This window comes from Tupaia chinensis, unplaced genomic scaffold, assembly GCF_000334495.1.
Source record: "Tupaia chinensis unplaced genomic scaffold, TupChi_1.0 Scaffold000573_1, whole genome shotgun sequence".
Taxonomy (NCBI): Eukaryota; Metazoa; Chordata; class Mammalia; order Scandentia; family Tupaiidae; genus Tupaia; species Tupaia belangeri.
Window position 1 is genome coordinate 1344033 of NW_006160087.1, and position 12164 is coordinate 1356196.

The 12164-nt window shown below is 63.5% G+C and overlaps 1 protein-coding gene across 1 annotated transcript in view; it reads left to right on the plus strand.

Annotated features, from left to right (window-relative positions):
• Positions 1–12164, plus strand: part of CSMD2 (CUB and Sushi multiple domains 2) — a 565338-nt gene that overhangs the window by 376133 nt on the left and 177041 nt on the right. The window contains 2 exon segments of the mRNA XM_027775561.1: positions 4039–4227; positions 8933–9102. Of these exon segments, the coding sequence (XP_027631362.1) occupies positions 4039–4227; positions 8933–9102 (359 nt within the window).

Below are 12164 nucleotides of genomic sequence, written 5' to 3' on the forward strand. Positions count from 1 at the left end.
GGCCCCCCCCCCCCGCCTGCCGCACTCTCTGCCTCTGCCCGGTCCTCCCTGCCCAGCTGCAGCGCGCTCTGCCTCTAGCTCCGTCCTCCCTGCCCAGCTGCCGCGCTCTCTGCCTCTGCCCAGTCCTCCCTGCCCAGCTGCCGCACTCTCTGCCTCTGCTCCGTCCTCCCCACCCAGCTGCCGCGCACTCTGCCTCTGCTCCGTCCTCCCCGCCCAGCTGCCGCACTCTCTGCCTCTGCCCGGTCCTCCCTGCCCAGCTGCAGCGCGCTCTGCCTCTAGCTCCGTCCTCCCTGCCCAGCTGCCGCGCTCTCTGCCTCTGCCCAGTCCTCCCTGCCCAGCTGCCGCACTCTCTGCCTCTGCTCCGTCCTCCCCGCCCAGCTGCCGCGCGCTCTGCCTCTGCTCCGTCCTCCCCGCCCAGCTGCCGCGCGCTCTGCCTCTGCTCCGTCCTCCCCGCCCAGCTGCCGCGCGCTCTGCCTCTGCTCCGTCCTCCCCGCCCAGCTGCCGCGCGCTCTGCCTCTGCTCCGTCCTCCCCGCCCAGCTGCCGCGCGCTCTGCCTCTGCTCCGTCCTCCCCGCCCAGCTGCCGCGCGCTCTGCCTCTGCTCCGTCCTCCCCGCCCAGCTGCCGCGCGCTCTGCCTCTGCTCCGTCCTCCCCGCCCAGCTGCCGCGCGCTCTGCCTCTGCTCCGTCCTCCCCGCCCAGCTGCCGCGCGCTCTGCCTCTGCTCCGTCCTCCCCGCCCAGCTGCCGCGCGCTCTGCCTCTGCTCCGTCCTCCCCGCCCAGCTGCCGCGCGCTCTGCCTCTGCTCCGTCCTCCCCGCCCAGCTGCCGCGCGCTCTGCCTCTGCTCCGTCCTCCCCGCCCAGCTGCCGCGCGCTCTGCCTCTGCTCCGTCCTCCCCGCCCAGCTGCCGCGCGCTCTGCCTCTGCTCCGTCCTCCCCGCCCAGCTGCCGCGCGCTCTGCCTCTGCTCCGTCCTCCCCGCCCAGCTGCCGCGCGCTCTGCCTCTGCTCCGTCCTCCCCGCCCAGCTGCCGCGCGCTCTGCCTCTGCTCCGTCCTCCCCGCCCAGCTGCCGCGCGCTCTGCCTCTGCTCCGTCCTCCCCGCCCAGCTGCCGCGCGCTCTGCCTCTGCTCCGTCCTCCCCGCCCAGCTGCCGCGCGCTCTGCCTCTGCTCCGTCCTCCCCGCCCAGCTGCCGCGCGCTCTGCCTCTGCTCCGTCCTCCCCGCCCAGCTGCCGCGCGCTCTGCCTCTGCTCCGTCCTCCCCGCCCAGCTGCCGCGCGCTCTGCCTCTGCTCCGTCCTCCCCGCCCAGCTGCCGCGCGCTCTGCCTCTGCTCCGTCCTCCCCGCCCAGCTGCCGCGCGCTCTGCCTCTGCTCCGTCCTCCCCGCCCAGCTGCCGCGCGCTCTGCCTCTGCTCCGTCCTCCCCGCCCAGCTGCCGCGCGCTCTGCCTCTGCTCCGTCCTCCCCGCCCAGCTGCCGCGCGCTCTGCCTCTGCTCCGTCCTCCCCGCCCAGCTGCCGCGCGCTCTGCCTCTGCTCCGTCCTCCCCGCCCAGCTGCCGCGCGCTCTGCCTCTGCTCCGTCCTCCCCGCCCAGCTGCCGCGCGCTCTGCCTCTGCTCCGTCCTCCCCGCCCAGCTGCCGCGCGCTCTGCCTCTGCTCCGTCCTCCCCGCCCAGCTGCCGCGCGCTCTGCCTCTGCTCCGTCCTCCCCGCCCAGCTGCCGCGCGCTCTGCCTCTGCTCCGTCCTCCCCGCCCAGCTGCCGCGCGCTCTGCCTCTGCTCCGTCCTCCCCGCCCAGCTGCCGCGCGCTCTGCCTCTGCTCCGTCCTCCCCGCCCAGCTGCCGCGCGCTCTGCCTCTGCTCCGTCCTCCCCGCCCAGCTGCCGCGCGCTCTGCCTCTGCTCCGTCCTCCCCGCCCAGCTGCCGCGCGCTCTGCCTCTGCTCCGTCCTCCCCGCCCAGCTGCCGCGCGCTCTGCCTCTGCTCCGTCCTCCCCGCCCAGCTGCCGCGCGCTCTGCCTCTGCTCCGTCCTCCCCGCCCAGCTGCCGCGCGCTCTGCCTCTGCTCCGTCCTCCCCGCCCAGCTGCCGCGCGCTCTGCCTCTGCTCCGTCCTCCCCGCCCAGCTGCCGCGCGCTCTGCCTCTGCTCCGTCCTCCCCGCCCAGCTGCCGCGCGCTCTGCCTCTGCTCCGTCCTCCCCGCCCAGCTGCCGCGCGCTCTGCCTCTGCTCCGTCCTCCCCGCCCAGCTGCCGCGCGCTCTGCCTCTGCTCCGTCCTCCCCGCCCAGCTGCCGCGCGCTCTGCCTCTGCTCCGTCCTCCCCGCCCAGCTGCCGCGCGCTCTGCCTCTGCTCCGTCCTCCCCGCCCAGCTGCCGCGCGCTCTGCCTCTGCTCCGTCCTCCCCGCCCAGCTGCCGCGCGCTCTGCCTCTGCTCCGTCCTCCCCGCCCAGCTGCCGCGCGCTCTGCCTCTGCTCCGTCCTCCCCGCCCAGCTGCCGCGCGCTCTGCCTCTGCTCCGTCCTCCCCGCCCAGCTGCCGCGCGCTCTGCCTCTGCTCCGTCCTCCCCGCCCAGCTGCCGCGCGCTCTGCCTCTGCTCCGTCCTCCCCGCCCAGCTGCCGCGCGCTCTGCCTCTGCTCCGTCCTCCCCGCCCAGCTGCCGCGCGCTCTGCCTCTGCTCCGTCCTCCCCGCCCAGCTGCCGCGCGCTCTGCCTCTGCTCCGTCCTCCCCGCCCAGCTGCCGCGCGCTCTGCCTCTGCTCCGTCCTCCCCGCCCAGCTGCCGCGCGCTCTGCCTCTGCTCCGTCCTCCCCGCCCAGCTGCCGCGCGCTCTGCCTCTGCTCCGTCCTCCCCGCCCAGCTGCCGCGCGCTCTGCCTCTGCTCCGTCCTCCCCGCCCAGCTGCCGCGCGCTCTGCCTCTGCTCCGTCCTCCCCGCCCAGCTGCCGCGCGCTCTGCCTCTGCTCCGTCCTCCCCGCCCAGCTGCCGCGCGCTCTGCCTCTGCTCCGTCCTCCCCGCCCAGCTGCCGCGCGCTCTGCCTCTGCTCCGTCCTCCCCGCCCAGCTGCCGCGCGCTCTGCCTCTGCTCCGTCCTCCCCGCCCAGCTGCCGCGCGCTCTGCCTCTGCTCCGTCCTCCCCGCCCAGCTGCCGCGCGCTCTGCCTCTGCTCCGTCCTCCCCGCCCAGCTGCCGCGCGCTCTGCCTCTGCTCCGTCCTCCCCGCCCAGCTGCCGCGCGCTCTGCCTCTGCTCCGTCCTCCCCGCCCAGCTGCCGCGCGCTCTGCCTCTGCTCCGTCCTCCCCGCCCAGCTGCCGCGCGCTCTGCCTCTGCTCCGTCCTCCCCGCCCAGCTGCCGCGCGCTCTGCCTCTGCTCCGTCCTCCCCGCCCAGCTGCCGCGCGCTCTGCCTCTGCTCCGTCCTCCCCGCCCAGCTGCCGCGCGCTCTGCCTCTGCTCCGTCCTCCCCGCCCAGCTGCCGCGCGCTCTGCCTCTGCTCCGTCCTCCCCGCCCAGCTGCCGCGCGCTCTGCCTCTGCTCCGTCCTCCCCGCCCAGCTGCCGCGCGCTCTGCCTCTGCTCCGTCCTCCCCGCCCAGCTGCCGCGCGCTCTGCCTCTGCTCCGTCCTCCCCGCCCAGCTGCCGCGCGCTCTGCCTCTGCTCCGTCCTCCCCGCCCAGCTGCCGCGCGCTCTGCCTCTGCTCCGTCCTCCCCGCCCAGCTGCCGCGCGCTCTGCCTCTGCTCCGTCCTCCCCGCCCAGCTGCCGCGCGCTCTGCCTCTGCTCCGTCCTCCCCGCCCAGCTGCCGCGCGCTCTGCCTCTGCTCCGTCCTCCCCGCCCAGCTGCCGCGCGCTCTGCCTCTGCTCCGTCCTCCCCGCCCAGCTGCCGCGCGCTCTGCCTCTGCTCCGTCCTCCCTGCCCAGCTGCCGCGCGCTCTGCCTCTGCTCCTCATAGGCTCTCGCTCTGCCTCTCCTCGTGGGCCAGCCTGGCACACCCCGTGTCTCCCTCCATCTCTGGCCTCTGTCCTCCTGGCGTCTGGGCGCGTGTGCCCTCTGCTCTCTCCCTGAGGGTCTCTGAGCCCGGCTCTCCTGCTCCCTCTCCAGAGTACGACTTGGAGCCCTGCGAGGAGCCCGAGGTCCCGGCCTACAGCATCCGGAAGGGCTTGCAGTTTGGCGTGGGCGACACCTTGACCTTCTCCTGCTTCCCCGGGTACCGTCTGGAGGGCGCCGCCCGCGTCACGTGCCTGGGGGGCAGACGGCGTCTGTGGAGCTCGCCTCTGCCAAGGTGTGTGGGTAGGTGGTCACGTGCTTTCATTTTGCTTCACTAATGGGGTGGGCCAACCTAGAGTCTCCTGGTGGCGTGTGCAGGACCAAGAGGCAAATAGGCCTGGCTCTGGGGACTGACCGGCCACTCCGAGCGTTGTGGGAGCTCGGCCAGGTGGCCCGGCCTCCTCCTGCTCCAGCCTCCTTGTCAGTAAAACAGGGATGGCAGGGCTGTCCTGTAGACCAAGCTGACCTTTGCAAGGGGGGTCTTCAGCGGCCACACCGTGAAATTGAAGCACTCACCTGCAACCCGAACACAGGGCTGTGGCTTCAGGGTGCCCCACAGAGAGCCTGAGGAGGGAGATGTGACTGTCCCCAGGGAGGCACGGCCTGTAGAGTAGGGGTGCTATGGCCACTGACGGGCACTCTCCCGGAGAAGCCCCAGGAGAGCCGTCCTTCCTGCCGGAGGGGAGAGAAGCCAGAGCTGGGCCTGTGCAGAGTACCTGGACGTGCTGGGCACACTTTCAGGCCCTGAAGATACACAGCCAACAAAACGGAAACTGTCTCCCACGTCCTGCTGGGGGACACAGCCACGAACACCTCAGTGTGTAATGCACAGGCAGTGTTGAAGGGTACAGAGGAGAATCAAGTGAGCTTAGAAGGTGCTCGGGCCATCGCTCCTTCACATGAGAGCAGTCACGAAAGGCCTCTGCGGGGGGCCGCCATTTGAGTCACGATCCTAAGGAATTCAAGGGGCAGCCACTCAGCTACCTGGAAGGAGAGGGCACGGAGTGCCAAGGCCAAGCCCCGAGGGTACTCGGTGTTGGAGGAACAGCTCAGAGGCCAGTCTGGAGGAAAACAGGGCTGTTGAGGTTAGAAAGGGGGCAGTTCGGGGCTGGAACTGGCCCTGCCTGCCTCCTGCCAACAGCCCTAAAGATGGCTGTTTAGAAGTCCAGGCCCAGAAGGTGGAGGACACAACACGACAGCCGGGGAGCCTGGGCGGTTGCGAGCCGGCCCTGGTTTGAAAGGCTAGATCTCGCCATGCAGGGCTGGGTGGACCCTGGCTGGGTGGACCCCACTTTTTGTGGAGCCCTCACTGGTAGCCTTGACCCCAGTGAAACCTTGCATGCGGGTCCGTACCCGCATGAGGAGTTAAATGCCCACCGCACTGCACTGCACTGAAGGCAGGGACTGCATTTCCAAACCCAGGAGGCCAGCCTGCCTGAGGCAGCTCCACGGAGCCCTGGCCCCTACAGAGGCAGCTTCACAGGCTGGTGATGGGCTGGGCCTGGGCCGGGGGCAGTCGGTCACATGGGCCCAAGGGCGAGCCTCTGGTCTTGGGCACACCAGGGGCCCTGCCCCCACCACCGTCCACTTGGTCATTTTTAAAGCAGAGATAACAACATCCAACCCACAGGCTCCATCTGAGATCAGAGGCCTTACTTTCAGATGCCAGGAGGTGCCGTGGCATTACAGTCACCCTGCCAATAACCTTTGGTCGTTACTTATGGAGAGCCAATGAGCATTGTTTTGCCAACACCTTTTCCGATCTCAGAGGGCAAACATGGAGACAGAGGCACAGAATCCCATTTCTGACCAGTTAAACAGCACCAAGTTCATCCTTCTCCCTGTACGCGTCCCCCAAAGCATTCATCGCCTGGCGTGGACCCACGCACCCAGAGGCACATGGAGCTCACCTGGAGAGGCTTGGCTGTACCTGGGAGCTCCTGTGGTCCTTGGGAAAGGCCCCCGCCGAGCGGTGCTGGAGGGCGCGATTGCTGAGCGGGCTCTCGGACCGCAGGCGGCATGTGCGCCGGCTCTCGCCTCGTTGGTCTCATCACACACGCTCACTCCTTCACTTATTATTCCAATTACTGTTCGTTCATGACACCTCACAATATTTTCATTATTGCGTTCGTCTTCCGTTTTACATGTTATTAATAACGCACAGTAATTATAATCACCTCTAATTACCACCAGCCCGCACAGGCTCAGGCTGGGGACCCCCAGGGGATGCTCCCAGGCCCCAAGCCCGAGCACCAAGGTGTAGATGGAATGATGTAGCCCACACAGTCTCACCAGGGATGAGCAGCCCCAGGCTCTTAATTCACGGTGTGATGGAGGTGACACAGCCCTGTCCTCGGGAGCCCGAGACTGATGGGTGTGACACAGCCTCCATCTGCAACAAGACCTCTTCTGATGGGGGCGGCGCCTCCCAGTGCACACGGCAGACTGTTTTTCTGGAACGTTTATTTATTTCCATGTATGGCTGTGTTTGGCGTCTCGGTGCATCTGCCCTGCCTCCTCTGTTACTCTGGAAACTCTCCCAGAAGCAAGAGCCGTGTCTTTCTGCCCTCCCGCGCCCTCCCTGGTACCCAGGACAAAGGCTGGCAGGGCGTTAAGACCCGGCGATGGGCCAGGGGCCCGCCACGTCTGAAGCCATTGGCCCCGTTTCCCTCCTCATCAGAGTGCTTTCAGGGGCAATGATGAGAAGGTCGTGCCAGGGCCCAGGTGGGCAGGCAACTGTGATGCAGGAAGCTAGGGCTGGGAAGGTCTAGAGATAGCCCAGCATTGGGACCAGGTGGACGGTCAGGCTATCAGGACGGTGAGGGTCCTGTGGACCTCAGACAGCTCAGCCAGGCTTCCCATGAGCTTCTCGGACTTCCTGCCAGTCCTAGAATGAGTGCAGTTAGGGCTCCTAGTGGAAGCAGGTAAGCCACCTAGAGCCCCCTGGGGTCGATAAGGAGAGCAGGAGGAATAAGACTGGTTGGGGGCCTACTCCATGCTAGCTGCTCTCCATGTTTACTATTTTACACATAAAATTGCACACGTTCCTGGGTCTTGGGGGTCTTGGGAGGGTGCTGTGATTCCAGAAGAGACTGAGGTTCAGAGCGTTGATCAAACTTGTCTGACTCCAAAGTCCGCGCTCGCCCTGCACCGTGCCGGGCCCTGAGTGATGGGCGGTGCTTCAGAGGGCCGCTGTGAGATCTGACCAAGTGACAAATGCTTTGTGTGCACAGCCCTGAGCAGCCCTCCCGCGTCCACAGCTCAGCTGAGGGCCCCTGGCCACACTGTCCCTTGGCTCTCTGCCCCAGCTCACCGCACTCATCAGTGTTTGGTCCCTGGCAGGCAGGCCGAGTTTGAAGCTAGATCTCTCCCTCGAAGTTAACACATGAGGGCTGAGGAACTGCGGATGGTCCTGAACCGGGCAGGACCCTGAGAGTGGAGCCAAAAGCAGGAAGGGACTTGGTGCGATATGGTCCCCGTCTCCAGAGGACTAAGGAGCAGCCTTGGGGACAAGCGGGCAGGTTATTACGTAACTAAGCCCTGTGAGCTTCGGCTCCGAGCGTTTCCGTGTGCCCCATCCATGCTGCCTGGCCCAGCGCGCTCCCAGCTTAGGACCCTGTGGTCAAGGCAGAGACCCCTTGGCTGACCACAGCTTCCTTCCAGCCAACGACTGTGCTTGGAAAAAGGCACTGAGGGGCGGGTCGGAGAGACAGACACGCGCCTCAGCCTCAGAGGTAAGAAGGCCCCAAGCTCCCTGTGTGTCAGATAAGGGGCCTCCCATCTGGACTCGTGCTCACAGTTTTCCAGAGCCTCATTCTTTTTAATACTGTACATCTTCTGAGGTTAGCGTAGGCTGCATTCACTCATTCATTCAGATGGCAAATATTTACTTTCCAGGAGACATGGGCAAGCCTTGGAAATGCATAGATTCCTGGAGCATGACCCCAGCCCGTGTGTAGCACAGTGTGGGTGGGGGTGGAAGCAAGTGGCAAGAATCGGGGTGTGGGACGGCGGGTGTTCTGACTCGGAAGCACAGACAGGGACCTCGCCAACGTGGCAGATCCCAGAGCCGGCCCTGCCACCGAGCTGCCCTGCCCGGCTCTGCGTGGGTGTTGAGGATGCAGTGATATGACCCGCCCCGAAGGACCCACAGAGCGGCGGGAAAAGCAGGCGTGTTGACAGATACGTCGGGTACAATGTGATGGCTGCTATAAATAACGGTGTGAGGACGACGCGGGCAGAGTGACTAATTCGGAGGAGAGCAGATTTCCGGAGGGTGTGCTTTCATCAGCAGTTGAATGGAAGTGTTTTTGAGGGGGTCCTGCCAACACTGCAAGCAGAGCCTCAGGGGCCAACACCCCAGGGCCAAGGAGGGAGAGTCCTCGGCCCCTCCTCTCCGTGCATCTGGAGACCAAGGACTGAGCTGGCTGAGTGCCAGCTTCCTTACCTTTAACCCAGACGATCGCGCCAGACTTAGGAGTTGGTTGTCGTAACTGGTAACTGCAGTGACCCTTGTAAAGTGCTGCCTTGGTGGTTTACACATTAGGTTAGTGATTATTAGCCCATCCCGCCCCCTTGGTTTCCATCCTGCAGCACTGAAAGGCTCATCTCTGCTCCCTTGGAAACCCTCCCTCATGCAGCTCGGTCACTTCCGTTGCTATGGCACTCTGAACAGGTGTGCGGGATGGCTGCTCTACAGTGCTCTGGAGTAGAGCATGCCTGGTGGGTTAGTTTCTATTTCCGTAGAAGATAGACACCCAGGACGAGAGACCAGTTAGGGCTGTGGGTAGCCAGGCAGTCTCAGTGACGGGGACAGAGGGGCAGTAGTGAGTGTCCGGCAGGTAGGCGGGCCAACAACTGGCCATCTCTAAGGTTCTCTGCAACTGTGAGCTGTTCTCCAGACGGGGCTGATGGGATTGACCTGTGGTTATTGTGATTCTCTTTCCAGCTGAGTGTGGGAACTCAGTCACGGGCACTCAGGGTACTTTGCTGTCCCCCAACTTTCCTGTGAACTACAATAACAACCACGAATGCATCTACTCCATCCAGACCCAGCCGGGAAAGGGCATTCAGCTTAAAGCCCTGGTGTTCGAGCTCTCTGAAGGGGATGTCCTCAAGGTAAGATTGATAGATTTCGCAGTCCAAATAGAGCCACAGTCTGCACAGTGGTCAGGACTCACTCCGTTATCTCTGTGTAAGTGGTCCAAACTCCCTCCTTGCCTCCTGAGTGCCCGGACAGCATCCCCACTCACCTGGGAGAAAGTGGGGACCAAAAAGAGAGGGGTATGTGTCAACGAGGCCGGCTTAGGAGTTGTCCGCTGTCAGGTACGTGCGTGACCGAGCGTGGGCTGCCCAGGTGATAAGAGTATAGCTCAGTTGGAGCAGCCAGCGGATCAGAGGGTTAGGTTTCCCATTGTGGGCCCCGGCCATCCATGTGGATGATGAGGAGTGCGTGTGTGTACACACACGTGTGCACTCTGTAGCTATGTATTGGCAGACATACTTTGACACATACATTTCTACGCCTGTGTGAACCCTTGCCTGTACGTCTCCTTGGTCTCGAGGGTCTGTGTCTGTGCATACTTGTGCCCGTGCCTCCGTGTGCGTGCACGTGCGTATGTTTCAAGCGCATGTCTCTGTAGACTAGAAGACTACCTTCATTACAGCAGCTTCAGCACGCCATGGTGGTGGCCCACGTGGAACGGGGGTGTTAAAGTGAGTTCAAGAGATAGTAAGAGAAGGACATGATGGGACTTGGAGAGAGGGTTACAGAGAGGACGTTCGTGAGACACCGAGCACGCGTTTCTGGTCTTTGTGCTCATCTGCAATAACGAGCGTGTGTTTGTGATCACAGTGGACGTCAGAGAAGTTTTTAAAGAACTGCCCTAACAGAATAGATTAAAGGGAACCCATTTTCATCCTGGGCCAAAGAACTCTTTTAGCTTATTCCAATGTAGTTTTATTCCCTCTAACCAGAGAAGTTCTGACATTCAAAAAACGTGAAGCACGAGATACCACGTAAGTCCCACCTTTAGGGTTCTGTCTAGCTCTAGTGGGTGTGCCAGCCTTTTCTTCATGTACGGATGCTTCTCCACCCACCCCCATACGCTCGCTCAGGTGTGTGTGTGAAAGGCATTTCTTACTCCTTCCTAATTCATTCTGAACTCAAGAGGATGCACCGTGTGGTGACTGGGTGGGACTGCATGTGCAGGAACAGGGTAGAACTATCCCGTAGGGTTGGGGAGCTGCCGTTGGCTGCTCAAGCTCTCCTTTTCAGTACCACATAACAGTAGTGCGTGTCTCCCAACGAGAGAGCACAAGGGCTTCCCGCTCTTCTGAGAGCCGTGTCTTCAGGAATGAGCCGTGCTGTCACTCCTCTCCCATCCCGCCTTCATCATCAATAGCAGAGCCTCGGAGGGTGCAGCCAGGACAGCAGGGGCAGCGGGCCTCCTCTGCAGTGAGGCAGGTGGATGTGGTGAGCGGAGAGGGCAGAGGCCTTCTCGGAGGGAGGCTGTGGCAGCCGGCGGCAGTTCTGAGGCAGAGGTTGCAGTCGTCCCGCTCTGAAGGCAGGACGAGCAGTGGCTCTGTGCGTGTGGCCGGCCAGGGTGGCGGAAATGCCTCCTGGGTTGCACAGGCTGTGCCCGAGCCTCCTAACTCGAGGGGCCCTGATTCAGAGCCACGTGTGGACAGTCAGCAAGCATGCGTGCTCAGCTGCACTCTCAGGGTTCTGGCCTCTGGCCCTGGGGAGCAGCTAGGTAGGGGACTTAGGGAAGAAAGGAGGGACATGGGGCATGACTGGAGGTCACAGGTCAGAGGTCTTAGAGGGCTCACACAGGATACAAGAGTCCTGCACACTTGTGTTTCCTAGGGAGGCCCTTCCCTGACCTCTGAAGCCATCTGCCCTGCAGGCCCTGCTACCCAACCTTCTAATATCAGGCCTGAATTTCTCAACAAAGTCCATCCTCCTCCTGTGTCTAGGCCTCGTTCTGTGCTCCTCAGATGGCTGGGCTGTGGCTTCTGATGTGACTGGGAGGCCATTCAAGGAACCAAGTGACCACTAGAACTTCTAGAATGAGACCCCCAAGGAGGCAGGGCAGGGTCCACAGGGAGACTGGGACGGTGTTGCACATCGCCTTCTGGATCCAGCTCTGCTCCTCAGGGCCTGCCTTCCCGAAGGAGAACCCAGGGGACACATAGTTACCAGAAACATTCCAGAATTAAAAGGAGCTCCTCGTTCTGATTTCCCGAGTGGGATTCGAAGTGCCCTGCAGCCAGTGAGCAGCAGCAGCCCTGCTGTTTAAGCCTGTCACTCTGGCCTACTCTGTACAGGGCTATGCACGCACCAGAACCAGCGCTCCGAGAACTCTCTCTTGCCCAGGTGTCACTGGCCCAGCTGCCAGAACGCAAGCACGTTCCTAACACCTGTCCCTCCAAAGAAATCCTGATGTACCCCTGGGGAAACCTGGGGTGTCCACCAAACTGGCTTACCTCCCAAGACAGGGCTCTGAGCATCTGACCCGCCCTCCACACCTCTATGGTTCTGCCTTTCTGGTCTGTGAATGTCCCATTTTCTCGCATTTGTGACCCTGGGTCTCTTCCTTACCCTCAATGACTGCAGATGTCTTAAGTAGCCCTCCCCTGCCACATCCAGCGCGTCTCCCAGATCTGCCCAGCTCCTTTCATTTTCATCCTTGCTGCTACCCGTCAAGCAGGATAGGAAGGGCCTCTCATGTGAGAGCACAGAAAGCAGCTTCCAGGTCAGGACGATGAATGAAGGCCATGCATGTAACTATGGCCTCCACAGATTCCTGTTAGAATGGCTAACGGGCCCAGAGGACAGGAGAATGGGGTCCCAGCCCCGGGAATTAACCACAGTGCCCTTCACACACAACTTGGAGGGATTTCTGCTAAACAGAATACCTAAGAAGGAAACCAGACTGAGAAAGAACCTAATCCAGCTATCCACAGAATTCACATCAGCGCAGGGAAATCCTGCCTGTGGGGCAAGTACCAGACACCGTAAGGAGAACTGTCTCATGACAGCTAGGAACTGCAGAGCCTAGGGCCACTGCCACACCACAGGCGATCGGCAGGGACCAGCTCTCAGTCTGGGAGACCACGCCGGGAGACCACACAGAGCTGCGGTTCCCCTTGATGGGACATTCTGGCCTTCATTTAGC